Source organism: Sciurus vulgaris, assembly GCF_902686455.1.
Source record: "Sciurus vulgaris genome assembly, chromosome: 5".
Taxonomy (NCBI): Eukaryota; Metazoa; Chordata; class Mammalia; order Rodentia; family Sciuridae; genus Sciurus; species Sciurus vulgaris.
In genome coordinates this window covers 71,669,139-71,688,784 of record NC_136465.1, presented here as the reverse complement: position 1 = coordinate 71,688,784, position 19,646 = coordinate 71,669,139, and the positions used below count along the sequence as shown (strand labels likewise).

Here is a 19,646-nt window from a genome sequence, read left to right as displayed (position 1 = left end):
TTTGGTGCAGTGGTCGAGGGCTAACCTGGCATGTCTAAGATACTGGGTTCAATCCTCAGTACCCAAAAAAAGAGAAAAAAAATCCATTTTGAACTGCATAGCTCCTGTTTTCATAGCAGTGTCACACTTGTGCTCATTTGTCCCCAGGAACCTATGAAGAAGACTGGGCAGGAGGGACTATCCTTACTTGACAGATAGGCACAATGCAGGACACTGAGAATAAGCGTTCAGGTTTACTTGGCCATGCCACAGCACTAGCTGAGTGGCACTGTTGAGGTTTGAACCCAGGGCTTTGTTTTTGTCTTCCACATTTTTTACTGGAGCATTGTAGTTGTACATAATTGTGGGATTTGTTGTTACATCTTTGTGCATGCACACAATACAGCCGTATTATGTGGCAACATCACTCCCTAGCACGTCCCCCCCAAACCCCTCTTCCACTCCCTGGTCCCTTTCCTCTGTTCTATTATCTCCCTCTGGTTTTCATGAGACTCCACACATATCTTTCTTTTCCTTTTTCCTCTCTAACTTCTACATGTGAGAGAAAACACATGATCCTTGACCTTCTGAGTTTGGTTTATTTCATTTAACATAATGGTCTCAAGTTCCATCCATTTTCTTGCAAGTTACATAATTTCATTTTTCTCTACGATGTTTTATTTTTAGTGCTGAGTTCCATGTTCTTTCCGTCAGATCAGACTAAGGAAAGAATTCATTCTTTCATTTACTGAATACTTTCTAGGCACCAGACGTGGATCAGGCATCAGAAATAACTCTGGAATCGCAATAACCTTGAAAGTCACCTTCAAGGAGTTCTGATAGGAGGTTACCATAGAAGGCAGAGATTTAGAAAAGGGACAATAGCAACAACAGTAATAATAACTTACTCTATGCCAAGCTGCTCTACATGACCTCTTCACATGAGATTAAGTATTCTACATGACATATTATTAAACTCTGCCTATAATATAATGAGGCTGGTATAATTTATTATCTCCATTTTACAGATAAGGAGACTGAGACTCAGAGAGGTGATGTAACTTGACAAGATGGTCTGTGAGGGGTGAGGCACAGCTTGACCCAGAGCTGTGTTCAACCAGTGGCTGTGTTAACTCTCAGTCCTGCTAAAGAGAAAAGGTTCCCGCCAGGGAAAAGGCTGCAGTGGGACAGAGCGCAGGGAACTGCTGGAGGTGCCAGGAGGCTGAGCTGCCTCCTGGTAGACACCCAACCCTCCCCAGGCAGCAGGAGCATCCTGTCTGCTCCCCACCCCCACTCTCAGCAGCCCTGACCTCCAGCAGGCCAAGGGGATGCCTGCCCCCGGAAGCCCCAACATCCTGCACTCTGCTGAACCCACAACGTGTCAGGCCGCCCGTTCCAGCTGCAGCACACAGACGGCCTGAGCTGACAGGCTGGGGCTGAATTACCGGCCCCTCAGCTAGAAATAGCCCTCCGAGAAGTGTGTGGTGGCTACGTGTCCACAGAGAGGGGAGGAGGCAGGACAGGGGAGCCAAGGAGTCCCAGGATCCTGAGATAACATGAGTCCGGATGTGCAGCGTCCCAAACATGGTAGGCTAGCCCAGGTCACGGGCTCCAAGGAGGTGAGTGGGAACCAGGATGTCTGTTCCCCGACGTGGGCTGCGTGACAAGCCCCAGGCATCCTGAGAGGGTTGGCTGGGTCCTGTCGGGCAGCCTTTGAGCGCCCATCAGATTGGGCAGCCTGTGTGGGGACAAACACACACACACACACACACACGTGCACACACACAGGGTTCCTCTCAGTCCAGTTTCTATTGTTCCTTCCTTGGGCAGAATCCCAGCTTTGGAAGCATGACTGGGCCCTCTGGTTTCAGACAAAAGAACAGAGGGGGATAACAGGAGTAGGCAGCAGCCTGGCAGAGCCTGGCAGGTAGAACAACCCAGCGATCTAACCACTGCTCCTTCTTCCTCCACCTGAAGAAGAAATATACAGAGCTTACCAGAGAATCTCTTGTTCCCAGTGTGCCAAGTCCCCTTCCTCTCCCCTCTCATGGCCCTCCACCCGCCAGGTGCCCAGCCTGTTGGCTTCAGCACTGAAGATACATTCTTGAAGAAAGGGACATCTACAGATGAGGGTGTGGTATATTGGCAGAGCTTGAATTCAGAGAAAGAAGACATGGATCCACTCCTCCGTCAGTCACACACTAGGTGTGTGACCTTGGGCAAGTCACAAATTGCTCCTCGGTTTCTTCACAGGAAAGATGGGGATCCTTACTATGTCATGGGTTACTGAGAAAAACTAAGAAGAGACCACATCTGAAGATGTTTTGCAAAGAGTATGAAGCTAGAAATTTCTTTGTAAATGTCAGGGATAACTTGTTAATTACGTGTGACTTATACTAAAGTCCCAGCTTCAATTATGGACCACTTTTGGCACATCACTTCAACATCTCATGATATGATAATACTCTGTCCTCCTTTATGGGGTTATATGTGGCCCCAAGTAGGTCTGGGAAAGCATTTTATTATCCTGGTTGCTCTATCTATAGCTGGTGTACTGACCTTAAAGCAGGACTTTCCAATCTTTCCATTTGATGACCCAAATAGAAAATGATTTCTTTAAAATTTTTTATTATTTTTATTTGTTCTAAGTGGTTATACATGACAATAGAATGCATTTTTGACACACTGTACAGAAATGGAGCACAACTTCTCATTCCTCTGGCTGTACATGGTCACACCAGTAGTATATAGGATACTAATGTCTGTCTCATTCTACTGTCCTTCCCATCCCCACCGCCCCACCCTTCCCCTCAGTCCCCTCTGCATAATCCGGAGTTCCTTTATTCTTCCCTACCCACCCCGCACTGTGGGGAATGATGATATTTTTATAGCACTTGGACCACTCATGACTCCAGAGGTGCTCAGTCCAGCAGTCCCAGCCACTGCAGGCTGAGCAAGTCAATGCCTCAGCACACCCATTAAATCCTCGAGGGACTCTGAAGACACACAGTTCATGAAATTCTACCTTAGAATTTTACTTAAATAAATTCCCCCCCCCCAAAAAAAAAAATGGAAGTGAGGTCAGGTCATGGGTAATGGAGGTCTCTAAAGACTGTGCCTCCCAATCCCCACCAACTCTCACCTAGCACCTTGGCTTTTTGCTGAGTGCAACAAACATAACCCTGTTCTTATCAACCAAAGTGAAACTTTTGTGAAGTCATTCATGTGTCTGGGCCTCCTCTGCCTGGGCAATACGCACAGACTCATCTGCCATAAGCTGCAGAGGTGGAGGCCAGGAGAGGGATTTCAGTAAGAAGTGAAGCCAGAGAGGGAGAAGGGGAGGAACTGAGAGGGGAGGAAAGAAATTGAGGCTGTGGCTCCGAGTCAGTTACCAATGATCCTTCACCCTTTGCTCTTAAGCTCTTCTGTAACCTTCAGTGAAGGTCCCCAGTAGAAGGCATCTGAGGCTCCTCTTCTTGTCCAGACAAAACAAGCTTCTGGTTACGGCATCAAAGGTGGGTCAGCAATACCTCAGGTTCTGCTATGTTACAGAACTCAGTTGTATTTCATTTTGGAATGTTCAATGGGAGTTCTATGCACATTTAGATTTACATTTAAGGAAATCTGTTGAATTGAGACTGATATTATAGTGATGTATAAAGGTACATAATAATTATATTAAATATTAGATTAAAGGAACCCGCCTTCCTTCTGTTTATCCCTCGCCTAGATTAGACATTTTAAGCAAGACATGGGATTGAAACAAGTCTCCCAAAAGGAAATTTGAACCCTTCCAGTCACCAGCTACATTTGATCATCAAGTAAAACAGGTGAAAAAGCAAACACCTAGAGGGCCTGCAAGACCATCCACACAACGCCCCTGGGGGAACCTTAGTGATTCTCCCCTCTCCCCACCCTGCACACAATTTCTCCTATTATTAACGTCTTCCACTAGTGTGGTGCTTTGTTATAACTCATGCACCACTACTGACACATTATGTTTATCACAAGTCCACAGTTCACATTAGGTTCCAACTCTGGTATTGTACCCTAATAGTCAAATATGTTCAGTGCCAGCCCCCCAATGTCTTGCAGAGCCAAGCTCCCTGGGTAGAGCATTTTCTGAGTGATGTTCTCAGTGGTACTTATGGCATTGGCCAACTTCATCCCACCTCCCCAACTGACAGCTGGGGAAGCAGGTGCAGAGAGAGGAAGGGATGTGGCTAACGTTGCACATACACTTTTAAAAGGGAATGAGTACCAGTCTTAACAGGGAGACTGAATCATGTGATGGGGACAGGATTTACTTGTGTCCTATTTTAAAGGAATGAAAGGTACACAGTGAATATATACTATTCTAGCATTCTTCACTTCTCTGATCCTGGCATGCATTATTCCGGGCAATGACTAAATTTGACACCTGTTGGGACAAACATTATTGTCAGGTTTTGCTCTCATTCTTTAAATAGAGTTTACTTTTTAGAGCAGCTATGGGTGCACAGAAAAATTGAGCAGAACCACAAAGTTCCCATCTGCCCATTTCCCACCCTGCACACAATTTCTCCTATTATTAATCTCTTGCATTAGTGTATATATTGTATTTGTGATAACTGATGAACCACTATTGACACATTATATTAGTGCAAGTCTACAGTTCAAATTAGGGCTCAGTTTTGTACCTTTCTTGGTTTTTGACAAATGCATAATGCCGCGTGTCCAGAATAGTGTCGCTGCTCTAGAAAATCTCATGTGCTGCAGTTCTTTGTTTTGTGTGCCCTTTCTGCACTCAGCTCTCCAAATTGTGCAGCTGTCTCAGACAGTGAAGCAAGCATATGTCACAAACGACAACATGAAGGGATGTCATTCATATATGTTCGGCTCTGGCCCCTAAGGTCTTGTAGTTCCATGCTCACCATGAAAAGTATTTGCAGAGCTCTTGACTGTATTGCTGGCACTGGCTGACTTTGTCTGCTCTTGGGTGACACCTCTCATCTGCACCTGCTGTTGATAAGTCCTGCAAGCCTTTCAACCCTTCTTTCTCCATTGGTATTTTTCCCCAGTCATATTCTGTCAGATCTCTCTTGTAAGATTCTTTAGAATTGTTATACTCAGCCAGGTACAGTGGCACATGCCTTTCATCCTAACAGCTGGTGAGGCTGAGGCAGGAGGATCACAAATTCAAAGTCAGTCTCAACAACCTAGTGAGGCCCAGTTTAAAAATAAAAAAACAACAATAATAATAAATTCTTGTACTCACTCCAGCTGTTTTATATCCTAAGCTCCTAAGTAAGCAAGCACTCAGCCATGCATGTTTAACTACGTCTTCTCAAACATTTGCCATTCTTATAAAGTCTTTATGTTTTTAACTATGTAGGTAGCAAAATTTAATGTTACGCATTTGAAAAATTAAAGCTTATTTTCAAATTAAGTACTTAGCATTCAGATGTCTGCCTGTCTCATCATTGTTTCCGACTGTCATTACTGATGTCAATTCACACGTGAGGTCCCTATGAGATCACTGGAAGTTTGGGAATTCAATGGCAGGAACAGTGGGAATGAAAAGCATTCCCAGCTGAACTGTGGAAGAGCACCTTAACATTTTATGTGGTTTTGAAGCCCTTTCCAGGCCAAATGTCCCACTCTACTTGAGTTCTTGGCTCCTTTGCCTAGGATGTCTTAGGAGCAGACCTTCCTTTCATTAAGCTTTATTCTGGAAAGGCTGCCATGACAAAAATAAGCTGAAAATTTTGTCTTGGGGAGAAGAAGTTGGAACATATCATTTGGAGAGAAAGCAGGGAAGTGGGGGAGATTGACTTCATAGAACATACTGGTTCTTGAGTAAGAGGCGGTAAGTTCTTGAAGTGGCAGAGAACTGTGGTGGCCCCGGACACCAGGGCCACGCCACAAGGGCCATTACTGTGTGTATATTCACATATGTGTATATGTAAATTTGAGTATGTGGGCATGAGTGTAGTCATGCATGTATCTATATAAAGTCCTGTGGCCTTAAGACCACCTCCAAATCTCTGGGGCAGAGCTTGGAAGGGAGGAAATGAGGCTTTCAGAAGAGCTGACCCTTTTAATGAGATATGGAGTGGAATGGAATTATTAAAAAGAAGAGGGAGAGCTATACATACTGACCTGGAAAGATGGTCAAATAGACTTTGGCATGGACAAAATGTGCTTATGTTCAATATAGAATGCCCTCAATGTTGATTTTCAAAAGAATACATATGTACATACATATATATATATATAACTATATGAATTATGTGTGTGCATATAATTATCCCCCAAACCACCAATATTATTTTACCTTTGGTAACATCTCACAGGATAGAGACTACATACTAGTTCATATATTCTACATTGATTAATTTTTAAATCAATACAGACTGAAAATAATGTTTTTCTTTTTTCTTTTCCTTTCTTATTTTCCTTTAAATTCATAAAATACAGAATGTGTGTATCAGGATCCAGAATTCTCTTGGGAAAGTCACCCCAAACCTTCCAGCCTTGCTCACAGTGCTGTTTTGAGTACCCGTAGACAATCGAAGTTGTGAGCCTCTATTGTACGTGTGAAGTGCTGGACAAATGCAAAACACATTCTGTCCAGTAAATTGCAAGTTCCTTGAAGATTAGGGCTGCACTTTTTCATTCTTAGGCTTCTCTGAAGATTTTCTATAACGTATTACCATGTAATAGGCTTTCACTAAGTAGTTAGGTATTAATTGAATAGGTACGTTAAAGCAAGAGAGAATCTGCTTGGATATAAATAAGTGTGTTTTTGTGGTTGTTGTTTTGTTTTTATTTGTTGCCTCACTGGGAAAGGAACCCAGGGCCTGACTCAGGCTAGGCACTGACACTACCACTAAGCTACCACCCCAGGAAGCATGTTTCAACTGACAAGATGACAAGACACACACAAATGACATTTTCAGGAAGGTTGGGGCACCTTCCCAGAGAACTTTAAATGACAAGGAACAACCATTTGTCCTGGATGCCTTAGATAACCATCTGTCTGAATGCAGGGACTGGGTGAGGTCACCCCTGTGACAATGAGGGACTGGTGAACCCTTACTAACCTGATGGAGACAGATCACGAGAAGGAGACGCACAGGCACAGAGGCCTAACAAAACCTACCATTGGTGACAAGGAAGAAAAGGCGGTATCAGAAAGAAAAGACTGGGAGCCACACTGAGATCACCCCCATTCCTACCTCCCAGGTCTCCTTTCACCTTGATTCCTCCATATTTTTCACCAAAGTCTAATGATGGTCAAGATAACGTTATTTTTTGAAAATTGCTATCAAGTCTCTATATTGAGAAAATATGATCTGATAGGGATAATATTTCTCAATACCTTCTCAGAGAGGATTCTGAGAAAAAGAAGTCAGGAGATGAGGAAAGGGGTGACCTTGCAGGGTTAGAGATCCCCATCAGCCCAAATTCATATTTGAGCTGGGTCCTCTGAGTGTGAGCACGTTTGCACATCTGCCATGGGACCAGCCTTTCTGCTGCATCTGGCAATCACTGGGAACTGAGGGAGGGGACATCCAAAAGTGCAAACCAGCAGCCTCCTCCCCGAGCTTCCTGTTCACATCTGCCATCTGTTTCACTTTGGGCTCCTAAAGTCATAGTAGTTCCCAGATGCTGAAGTGTGGCCACAGGGAGCCTCTAGATTCAGAGACAAGGAACCCACATACCCCAGCGTCTTCCTCCTCACCCTCTAGGGCTTCAAAAACCACACACCAGGCTCAAGGAAAAGACTGTTTATGGACACAGAGTACTGACTGGGCATTCACTACTCAAATTCCCTAGAAAGGCTCATCTCAACCTGCAGTTAGGCTGGAAACTTTGGAAGGGAACGGGACACTGAGCAGCCCAATGATGGGGCCTTGGTTTCTGTGTACTAATTCCACTGAGTGGTGAGACTAAGAGCCTGTTCAGTGATAAGTACTTAAATATCGGACACTTCCAGGTGGCTCTGAAAATAAGCTCAAATAGCTGTGCTTCACCCCTGCAGATTCACTAGGTTTAAGATCAGTCCTGGGATGTTTTGGGTTTTAAAACTCTATGGGTGATTCTAATGGGAAGCCAAGTCTGGAGACCTTTGATGTGGAGTTTAAGCCAGGGAGGTAGAAGTTCTGCCTCTCTGCATGCAAGTGGGCAACCCTCACCTTTGCTCTCGACTGTTCTGTATTACAAACGCAAACAATATTCTGACAGCCTTGCATTTTCCTTTACCCTCTTTAAATGGGGAATGTTTCATCACCCACTACCCCTGTGCCCCTTGGAAATAAACCTACTCCCTGGATATAAACCTACTCCCAGGAAATAAACCTACTCCCTGGGCCACACTCTGCCTTCACATCCAGCTACTACGGATTCAGGGCTTTTTCTTGGAAGAAAGTCTTTGGAAGTGTAGTGACTGCACATCAATTTTCTTTCCTAATGAGAGGAGCTGAACTGGCCATGTCCTGCACACCCTCCCCTCTGTGCCTTGGGTGCTAGTCAACACCCTGCCCCTCCTACAAACCTCCCTCACTCTCTCCTTCCTCAAAGTGCCTTGACTCCAGCATCTACCCCGGTAATTTCTCCCCCGTGAATGCCGGGGCATTCTTACACATCCTAGTCAATTAGCTCTTACATAGAACGTGGCTGTGAGCAAAGTTTTTCTCAGCTCAACAATATTGTAAACCTCAGAAGATAAGTTAGGTCTACTCTTTATTCCTGTAACTCCCTCCCTCCCAGCTCTCAGTAGCTGCTGATTGCTTCACAGGTACTTCCCATCCCTCTACTATTTGCACCGGGAAGAGGAAATGCAAGGTTATCAATTGGCAAATGTTCCTGAATGATGTGCATTTCAATTCTGAAAGCTAGCTATTTCTTCAATTAGCTAGGTGTGGTGCTGTATTTATGAACCATTCTGTGACCTCTCTGAAGGAAATCTGTTTTAGACATAAGCACTTTAATGTCATCCATCTTCCATTTAACCCTGGGGAGACAAGCACATACATGCTAGAGACATATCCTGGGTAAAAACCTTGATTCACTAGAGAAAAGCACTCCATCTCATTGATACTTGTGCTTACTTACCAAGTGCTAGTTGTCATAGATCTGGCTCTAACATACTGTGTGGGTTTGCACATCATGCAAAAGGTTTAGCAGATCTGAAATCAGACCTGGATTCAAATCCAACCTCTTCCATGAATTAGCTGTCTATATTTGTGCAAGTTATTTAAGTCATGTGCATCGGTTTCCTCATCTCTACAAAGGGAATAACAGTACCTCCTTAAAGGGTTATTCTAAAGATTAAATAAATTACTACAAGCATTAAAATAGAAAGTGGAAGAATAAGCTCTTAAGTGTTAGCTGCTCCTGACTCTTACTGGAGAAGCAGCACAGGGAATTAAAAGATCCTGTCCTATCTCTTCCAGTTATTTGCTTTGTGACTTCAGACATAGAAACCCCAAGATCTTCATTTCTTCATATATAACATTAAAATATTAGTAATATCTGAAGTATGTCACTCATAGTAGTTTGCAGTGAGGTTCAAATGAGCTAGTCAACCTAAAAATACTTTGTAAACTATAGACACCTGTACACATGTGGGTTTACAAAGGCCATCTCTGCTTGCCTGAGTCTCTGATGGTGAATGCTTCATATGATGGTTACTTATTTTTGTCTGTCTCCTCCATTAGATTGAGACAGGAATCACATCTCATTGTCCTTTATTAACTGCTATGTCTAGCTTTATGCTTATCTGTGGTATATCCTCAGTAAAATGAGAAACTGGAAGAATGGCAATCTCCCTGGGGGCATGTTTTTCTGGTATGTGTTCTGCAGTTTGTCTCTCGTTGGGCCATATGTGCTAAGACCATCTCCCTCTGCATCAGATGCATGGTTCCACAGGACATCCCTGGGAGCAATCTCTGTAAGAAGGCACCAGTCACAGGGTTAGACCCACTTATGCAAAGTCTTCAATGCACTGTCCTGCTCTGCTGAGGATGCTTCCTGTGCTCTGCCCCCCTCTGCTCAGCCACAAGGCTTTCTGATCCTCATGAGCCTCTGATTTCATCTCTTGCCTACTGGAGAGACCAAGATTACCAGTTCAGTTGCCCTAGACTCTCCCAACTAGGGAAACTGAGAAATCGGACCGTAGTATTTTCAGTGACCTCAAAGCCTTGTTTTCCTTTGCCCACTTTGAAATCTTCCCAAATGGCAACTGTGGGTTTTGTGCTCCTGCTCCCAGCTCGAATATCTTTCCTGAGGTGGCAGTCTCAGCGGATGCCACTTGCCTGATGGTGTCATGTATCTCTATATCGATCGAGACACCCACCTAATGCTGCACACAGAGAAAGCACCGGGTACATACAAGGCAATTGGAGTTCAAAGGACTGAGAAAACCAAAATGAGTAGACTAGATGGGAGATGACTGGCCGAGGAGGCGGGAGAGGACATGACTGAAGCTGGATTTTTTTTGGGACCGCTGGCTGCCTTCACATTTCCTGGTGGAAGTGGGACAGGTCATCAGGTGACCCAGGGTCATAGATAACTTTTGCCCACACATCATCATTCACTTTTTGGTACACTGGTCAAATTGAGGGGTGTGTATACATGCATGTGTGTGAGTGTGTAACTGACGTGTCTTCCGTGAGCCTCAGGAGTCTCTGCGTTTTCTTCGAATGGCTGATTACAACACAGAGGATGTGGACAGTGGAGGTTTTCCTGTTTGATGTCACACTGCTACCCTTTAAAAGTCTGAGGGGGAAAAGGAGGGATTCCAGCCTAGGATCCTGCTATCTGCCAGAAAAGAGGAGAGAAAGGCCAGTGAGGCCAGGCCTGGGGAGTCAGAGAGTGAGTGTCAGGTTTCAAACTCCACACTAGCCATTGGAAAAGCAGCGCGATGTTGGGGGCCCGCCTCAGACTCCTGGTCTGGGCTCTGTGCGGTGTCTGCAGCAGGAGCACCATCGGAGCCTATCCCAACTCCTCTCCGCTGCTGGGCTCCAGCTGGGGCGGCCTGACCCATCTGTACACCGCCACAGCCAGGAACAGTTACCACCTGCAGATCCACAGGGATGGCCACGTGGATGGCACTCCCCATCAGACCATCTACAGTGAGTAGGGGCTTCAGGCTGGGAAGTACTCTCCTTTGTCTACCTACAGGATTTGGAGGGATGTTTGGGAAAGCCTTGGGCTAGACCAGAGGTCTAACCCAACCTCCAAGCTTCTTTTGCCTGAACGGCTTATGCTTTTCATAAAACCTGTGGGGTGGGGGGTGGGGGATGGGTGTGGTGGTGCATGCCTGTAATCCCAGTGGCTCAGGAGGCTGAGGCAGGAGGATTGTGAGTTCAAAGCCAGCCTCAGCAATTTAGCAAGGTCCTAAGCAACTCAGTAAGATCCTGTCTCTAAATAGAAAAAAAGGGCTGGGAATGTGGCTCAGTAGTTAAAAAAAAACCCTGGGTTCAATCCTTGGTATCCACAAACACAGAAACACACAACTTAGAGGGAAGATTTTACCACCTCCCTTATTAGTATTTACTAGTTTCCTTCAACACGAATAACTTGTCTTAACTAAAATATTCTTCCCATAATAGAAACCACTTTCCCTTTACTTTGTCCCAAGATTAAAAAAATAATAATAATACAGAAAGGCAAGGCATCTAAAAGGAAAAGAAGCCAGATAGATCAATAGACACTGAATTTTAGCTCATGGACTTTGGAGAGGCTTATTAGGGAGATTGTGAAGATTCCTGTATCATTTCAAGGATTGGAATAGATAAACTCAGGGGTTCCTTCCAACTCTGATCTTCTAGCATTCTGATTTTATTAAAATTGTTAAGAAAAAATGTGTTGAAGACAGAATGCCAGGTACATTGTTTTGGTGAGTCTGACCAAGTAAACAATCCATCTGTCCACTCATCTCTCCATCCATGCACCGTCCATCCATCCAAGTATCCATCCAACAGGTTTTACTGGGTGCTTCAGAGAGGCTTCAGAATTGCCCCATTTAGGTTATCACTTCTGGTCAGTGGAGCTGAAAGGTGTCTAAATCAGTAACGAATTGAGCTATTTGTAAACTCATTGGCAACATGAGACAACCAGAATGCTTTTAAAGATGAGGTTTGTTGAAAGTTGGATCACAGTCCACAATAGTCTGTCAATTAGCTGTGATTCAAATGACCATCCATTCCTGGGCACTGAGGTAAGAGACAAAGGAGTGAGAAGGGAGATGGGTAGTAAAAAAGGGTTTTCTATTTTAGGAGACCAGGTAAAAATTTTTCTAAGGATTCAGAAAAATGCAAGATGACCCAATGTAGTTCAAACAGAAGAAATAAAAGAGCAATCAAAATCTCTATTTAAATCGTAATTCTTACAAGGAGGATGCACTCAGTACTAGGTGCATTAAAATGATTGAGAAACAAAATGGATAAAACGTACTTCAGATTTACATGCACACACACATGCATGTGTGTTTAGGTTTGTCTTACCAGACATACACGCTAGCCAAATATCGTTTTGGGGGGAAGATGAATACACTAGCCTGGGGAGGATGACTCTGGGTCAGGGTCACGGGAAAGACACCTACTTTTCCTAAGCTTATATAAGTTTTGGTGCTGTTCCATCAGTTATCATGTATATTTTTTAAAAAAAAAAAAAGGAAAAAAGTTTGCACTAAAATTAAAAGTTACCAAAAAGGAAAGAAGAAACACTGATGCATGTAGATAAGTCTGATGAAAGATTTTGGATGATGTCATTGATGAATGTAAAGCAATGTTCTCCATACTGATGGTCAAGTATGTTATTTTCCCCTCTCAAATAGTTACACATTTCCAGTGAAATCTGATTCTTTTGATTATTGTGCTTTAGTAAATCATTGATTAAGGGTTGAGTGTCCAATTCCTCTTTGGGTCATTGGTCTTAATAAGATGAAATTATCTGCCTATGAGATTCTACCAGCTCCCCTGGGACTCAGTGGGCTGATGTCAGGGGGCTTCCCTAGTACCAACACATTCGTTCCACTGTGAACAAGACCACCCTCCTAATCCCCAGTAATCTAACTTTGTGGAAACAGCAGGAAAGAGATACTCATTACTACTAATTACTATCCCACTCTTTTTTTTCTCTCTCCCCCTGAGGTGCTGGGGATCTTGTGCATTCTAGGCAAGAGTTCTACCACTGAGCTATATCTCCTGCCCATGCTTGGTTAATATCACTTCCTAGATCCTAATATTTTTGCTTTCTCCATTCTCCAATTCTTCTGTGCTTGAAGCTGAATTACTCGGGGTCTTTAACTTTTCTTCATAGTTTATCTTTTGAGGAACTCAAAACCCTTTACATTTATCATTTTATTTATCATTTTCTGGCTATGAAAATAGAAAGGAACTGATAATTTTCTCCGTTTTAGCATAAGTTGAGATGAAACGGTAAGAGTAACAATTACTAGCATTTAGAAAGCTCTTTAAATGGGTGAAAACGTTTTCTCATTACATCCTCAGGAGGACCAGAGGAGGTTTAAACAGTTCCATTTTACATATGGAGAACAAAAGTTAAAGAATGTAACCAGTTCTGGGCCACGAGAGTAGCAAATAACTTAGAGGACATCTGGATCTCAAATCCCATGTTCTTCAAGGTCATAGGCATAAGACACCTCCATTCTTGAAGTAATGTTCCTTAAGGCTGCCAGGTGCCAACAGGTAGAGCAGGTGACTCCCACAGCCAGAGTGATTTGTTGCTTCCTTCTGCTGATTTGTCCCTTGGATGTGTGCAGACCAAAAACATGCCTGCTAAAAACACAAAGGGAAGAAAATCCACCTCTCTTACATTTTCTAAACTTTCACACTAGCTTACATTGGTTTGATTCAAGGGCCTGTGAACCCCATCCCATCTCACCCCACAGTGGCTGCAGGTTGTTTTCTGTTGGAACTGGCCCTGGGGACCAGGAGCACATGTCTAGTGCTCTCTGTCCACGCTTTCCCCAAGCATTAGGCCAGCATATTGTCAGCATGTGGGTTTGGCACAAATGGCAGGTCTGCACGTACCATGATACCGAACACTGTCTAGGTGCTTTGCAACCACTGCCCCATTCAGTTCTCGCGATAACCCTACAACGTGGACAGAACGGCTGTACTTTAGTCCATTTCACAGTTGAGGAAACCAGGCTAAAGCAAAGTTCCTCCAGGCTACAAGTTTTTAGGTAGTAGAATTAACACTAGAGTCCAAATCTTCCGGCTTAGTGCCTCTTCCCTGTACCCTAGGGTCTCTGAAACTTGGTGTCTTCCTGGCCTACAGCATGTATTTTGCCCTTGATTTTGTCTTCTCATGCTTCTGATGAATCCTGCCTTATCATTTAAGTTGGGATGCTTCGAGAAACTACTATAATAATAATAATATTAACAGCAATATAACAGCTATTTTGAGAATTTAAAATATGTAAAACACTTAGACTGCAACCACTCAAAAACCGTTACTAAATGTAATTTTTTTCTCAATGGAACTGAAAAGTCATAGGACAGAAACTACTTCTTATATATTGCTTATGTTTTGCTCAGAGTTTAACCACAAAATTGACCATATATTTGAGACACATAGGCAGTCACCAATTTGGAGGAATTTAAATATCTTCTGTACCTCCCACACCTCACCACACTTTCCAGAAGCTTCCCTGGAGGCTAACCTTCAGTTAAACTTTGAAATAAATTAACTTCTCTTCTTGGCTCTTTTTTGTTCTCTTTCTTCTGGGCTTACTTCCACCCTCCATCCCTCTGTCCCACGTCATTTCAGCTTCAGTTGTAATGTCCCACATCATTGCCCACCAACTTTCCCCAGAGGTCTTTGTATTCAGCCTACACTGGGTAGGAGAGGAGCCCTGGACTTTAAGTCACCCCAAGCCTCCACCAGAGGCCCCACCACTTGCTAGGCACTTGCTAGACACAGATGATGGGCATTTACAACTTCTCCAGGGAATGTCTGCAGAAGACAGATTCTAATTCCTGCCACCCCCCCCCCCTCACCCTCACCACCACTGGGAGGTTATCAAATGAGGTCAAATGAGAAAATGAGATGCACACAGAAGTCCCACGATAGGCAAAAGGAGAGGGTTTTTTTGGTTTTGTTTTTTGACAGAAAATGTGAGACTCTCTAGACAAGGTGGATCCTTGAAAGACATCTTAGCATAGAAATAAAAAAAATCACAAAAGCAGAAGGCTTGGGACAACATGTCCACTACCACAGACATTAAGAGGTATTAGCCAGGCAAAGGGAGAAATAAAGTCCAGGTGGAGAGAGAGAAACGTGTGGGGGGCACAGGTAAAAGAAAGTGGGCCCCATACAGGTAAGAGGATGAAGTGGGGAGGGAATGAGCAGGAAGAGGGGCCACAGGAAATGAGGGGACAAGCAGGAAGGGAATTATGTGAAGTCATCCCCAACAGGGAGGTTTCATGAGGTGGGAACTTGATGAGTCTGTGACCTGAATGGTTTTCTCCCCAGGTGCTCTGCTGATCAGATCAGAGGATGCTGGCTTTGTGGTGATAACAGGCGTGATGAGTAGGAGATTCCTCTGTATGGATTTCAGAGGCAACATTTTTGGATCAGTGAGTTTCTTTTTATGTTGGTCACCATTTGCAATTATTTCTTTGGCAGAACATAAATTTTCTAGTTTAAAGATTCCATTTGCAGTGTCCCTGGGTGATCTGTTTTCACTGAACACTTTATTCAGTCTAAGTATGAGATGTGAAGCTATATACAGTGGGGGTTGGAACGTAGGCAGCCTGGTTCTGCAGCCCAGGTTTGACCTCCAGTCTGTTTTGCTCATTGGTTCCCACTTTTGCACCTAGTATGGCCCCTTGAATGTATTTATAGTTTCTCAGGTTGTGTAAATTCATGTTGCAACATGCATTAGAAAGGTTGAGAGGCCAGTGGTGTCTTCTGGAATCTGTTACCAACTGTGACCTTAGGCACACTTCTCCAGTATCTTCCCTTGGAAAAAGTGAAGTGGAATGGACCACATGATCTGTGGAGCTCCCTCCAATTAAAGATTTCTTAATTAACTACCTATGCCCCAATGTGATTTCTGGTCCTTAAGACTGGTAAGCAAAGAGTTTCCCAAGTAAAGTCTTCTGTGTAGTCCAGAGGATTTTGAGATGGTAAAATAGAGGGACTGTTTACCCAGGAGTCTACTACCACCCAGCATACTCACTAGGAATTTCTCAAGAGTAAGGATTTTTTTAGGTCACTGCTGTGTCCCAGGACCAACATCTGGCCAGAGTGGATAAACACCTACTGAGCACATACAGGCATATAGATCATACTCATCTGTAAAAATATTTTGTGGAGTTTGAGGATTAAAAGGAACAATACATAAAGGCCCTCATAGGAACACAATAAAACCTAGTACTAGTAGTGGAATGAAGATTTTAAAACCAGCTCTTTTGTTAACAAGTTCATGTCCTAATTCCCCAAGAACATTCTCCATTGCCAGTACCCTCATTCATGACCCTACACACCATCCCATCTCCTTTCTCCAGGCAATGAAACAAACACAGTCAACTTTCAGCCAGAACAGTTATAAATGGTGGAAAGTGAGAAAAAAGATACTGGGCTGTTAACCCTCCCTCCAGACACAAGGAGGGTCCCCATTCCTCTCTGGGCCCAGCCCCAGCAAGCCAAGTGCCAGGCCAGCCCAGGTCTCAGGCACTGAGCTGTAAAGCCCCAGAGCATAGATTTTCTAGTCTAAAGACTGTGCTTGGACAGCTTCGGATGCATTAGTGGAAATCCATTTTTTCCAAGGAAGGAGTAATGTGAAAGGTGGACAGGTCAAACACTGGGAAGTGTTGGGCAGGGTACACACGTGCCTGACCCACGGGGGCCTGGGGTTAGGGGCTCACCCTAGTCAGCCTTCACCTACTTCACTCTCACCCCCCAGCATTTCTTCAACCCGGAGAACTGCAGGTTCAGACACCAGACGCTGGAGAACGGCTATGACATCTACCACTCACCCCAGCATCACTTCCTGGTCAGCTTGGGCCGGGCGAAGAGGGCATTCCTGCCAGGCATGAATCCGCCGCCCTACTCCCAGTTCCTGTCCCGGAGGAACATCATCCCCCTGATTCACTTCAACACCCCCACACCGCGCAGGCGGCACACCCGTAGCGCAGAGGACGATGCAGAGAGGGACCCGCTAAACGTGCTCAAGCCCCGGCCTCGCATGACCCCGGCCCCAGCCTCCTGCTCCCAGGAGCTCCCGAGTGCAGAAGACAACAGCGTGGTGGCCAGCGACCCTCTGGGAGTGCTCAGAGGCAGTAGGGTCAACACGCACGCAGGTGGAATGGGCATGGAAAGGTGCCACCCTAACCCCAAGTTCATCTAGTGAAACCGGAAAGGATCCTCCTTACCAACCTTTCTGCCGACTCAGCTCTCTTCAAAGGGTCCAGCTCCCTTTACACTCCAAGGCCAAGGTGGAGGTGACGCGTGCAATCTCGGCTTCTCTTCATTCCCTTCTCCTCAGGTCGTCTGAGAACCAGCCTTTGCCACCTGACTACTGGGGTTTCATTTTCCTCACCCTGCACCTGCGCTTTTCTGTATAAGAAACCCCAACAAGTAAATGTCCCATTACAGGAGAGAAACTGGATTCCCACAACCCCCACTTCCCTTTCCTCTGCCTTTCTTTTGTCAGTATAGCATTAAGAAAAAGCAGTGGCTTGGTGGGTTCAGACTTGCATGGTGTGGGGAAGGGGCCATCTAAGCAGCTTCTCCAGCACTCTGTGTTACCCATCTGGATCCTACCGCGATTGAGTTTGCACATCTTAACATTAAGAGCTGAATCAGGCAAGTTGATGAGAACACTAATTTCAAGTTTGGGTTCTGCCTTGAGTATCTCTAGGGAAGAGTTATCAAAAAAGACTGATGTCAGGCTGGTCAAAACTTAACGTGGAGAATGCTCGTGAACTGAGGCAGCAAACTCCACCCCTCGCAGAGTGGGTAGCTTTGCCTCCCTGTCTCCTTCTACACAGCCAGAGCCCGGGGACCAGAGTGATTCTGCACTAGTTCCCAAGCGGCTGGCAATTTAGCCTCACCTCTTGGCCCCATTTTTGGCTTTAATGAATTAGACCCAAAGAATAAGTTTAGTATTGGTTCATGAAAATCTACCCTGCCCACCAGGATTTGTTTTGCAAAAGGGAAACACATTCACTTTCTCCTAATGGGCACTTAATCATGCCTCTACTTACAGGTTGAGTAGTAATAACTTTGGCATGAATTTCAAAAATATGGCTGGGGAAGGGGCCTTGAGACACTGTCACAGCTCTGGGTTGGACTTACCCTGGACTAAAACATTGTATCCTTTTTGTAAGTGAAGTGGAATCAAGAACTTCGGTGACTGAGAAGAAGTCTAATAACCAGATTGTAGAAGCAGCAGCAGTGACTACCGGATTAGTTATAGCACTCCTAGGCTGATGGCAGGCTGTCCCTCCACTTGGGAATTTTTGGGGCATTAAATGAAGATGACTTTTAGTCCTCCCAGGAGCCCCAGTGCCATCCTGAGGAAAAAACAGTCTGACAGAGAAAGCTGAGGTGTGCCACATGGGAACTAACGCTGGGCCCTTAGTCTCTCCCAGTGACTTAGATTCTTCCTGCATGGTCCCTCTTTTGTTACCACTAAATGACCACTTAAAGTGCAGAATATTAACATACAAAGTAGATTCAAACTTCTTCCCACCTTTATTTTTCCTGCCGCCTTCATGTACCCAGACTTAGAGATTGATCCGTTCTTTTTGCTGACTGGAGAAACACTGGACAACCGCTTTGACCTGATGATTTTGAAGGAGTTTCTATTCTGAAATACTAAAACTATGTATAGCAGTGTACACAGTGGGGCATGGTGAATGATTTCTTTCATGGTTTTTATTTCCTGTTGTGGATATTGTCCTGTACAGTAGGCTAGAGAGGCTCCCCGCTCCTGATAATTAGGTGGCAGATACCAAAAGGACTTTGGTAGAAAACGGATTGCAATCTCACAGACCCAGCACCACCAGTAGGGGTGATTTTTTGGAGGAGCCAAGGTAGCCCCTGCAGTTCCTTATGTCCCTTAGCATGTGGCCATATTTATTTATTTATTTGGAAGATTTTGCCTATCACTCTATATTTATAGATATTTATAAAAATGTAATCCCACCTTTTTTTCTTCCTTCTGTTTAAAAGAAAAATAAAATTTATCTCAGCTTCCATTACTTCTCCTTGCATTACTAAATAAAAGCATGTTGGGATATGAGAACAATAGGGTTTATGGGAGGGGAGCATTCAGAAAATCTGGAGAAAGTAAAATTGAAAAAGTTTTCAGAATTTAAATTTTTTTCCCACTCATGAGTACACTTAACCATTTTGATTCATTCTAATCATTGAAAACAGTAAAATTTTATAAATATTGAATTTCTGATTACTCTAGTCCTAAAGTGACTCCTTTAAAGAGAAAATTTCTAATTCGAAAATACACAGACACGGCCACATCAATACCTCAGTAAACCAGATGTTTTGTTGTGTTCGTCACCTTTCTACCACTATGACAAACACTGAGATAATCAACTTATGAAGATAAAAGATGTGAATCGCAGTTTGGGAGGTTCCATGATCCAGAGGACACATTGCTTTTAGGTCTCTGGTTAGAGAGC

General features: G+C 44.2%; 1 protein-coding gene and 1 long non-coding RNA gene across 2 annotated transcripts; both read left to right on the top strand.

The window, feature by feature from the left end:
* Nucleotides 1–1,379: 1,379 nt before the first annotated feature.
* LOC306662041 lies at nucleotides 1,380–4,893 on the top strand. Its single transcript, XR_013764046.1, has 3 exons — nucleotides 1,380–1,598; nucleotides 3,400–3,494; nucleotides 3,710–4,893. It is a non-coding gene; the product is annotated as an uncharacterized lncRNA (long non-coding RNA).
* Nucleotides 4,894–10,784: 5,891 nt separating this feature from the next.
* FGF23 (fibroblast growth factor 23) lies at nucleotides 10,785–19,349 on the top strand. Its single transcript, XM_079140189.1, has 3 exons — nucleotides 10,785–11,099; nucleotides 15,472–15,575; nucleotides 16,907–19,349. Exons 1-3 carry the CDS (start codon nucleotides 10,889–10,891, stop codon nucleotides 17,348–17,350), a joined length of 759 nt encoding a protein of 252 aa, XP_078996315.1. The 5' UTR covers nucleotides 10,785–10,888; the 3' UTR covers nucleotides 17,351–19,349.
* Nucleotides 19,350–19,646: the final 297 nt, after the last annotated feature.

Bases quoted from the DNA above. Each gene is read 5' to 3' on its own strand.
- FGF23 (XM_079140189.1), top strand. From the start codon at position 10,889: ATGTTGGGGGCCCGCCTCAGACTCCTGGTCTGGGCTCTGTGCGGTGTC. The intron at 11,100-15,471 runs GTGAGTAGGGGC...TTTTCTCCCCAG, and splicing joins TCCCCATCAGACCATCTACA to GTGCTCTGCTGATCAGATCA. The intron at 15,576-16,906 runs GTGAGTTTCTTT...CTCACCCCCCAG, and splicing joins GAGGCAACATTTTTGGATCA to CATTTCTTCAACCCGGAGAA.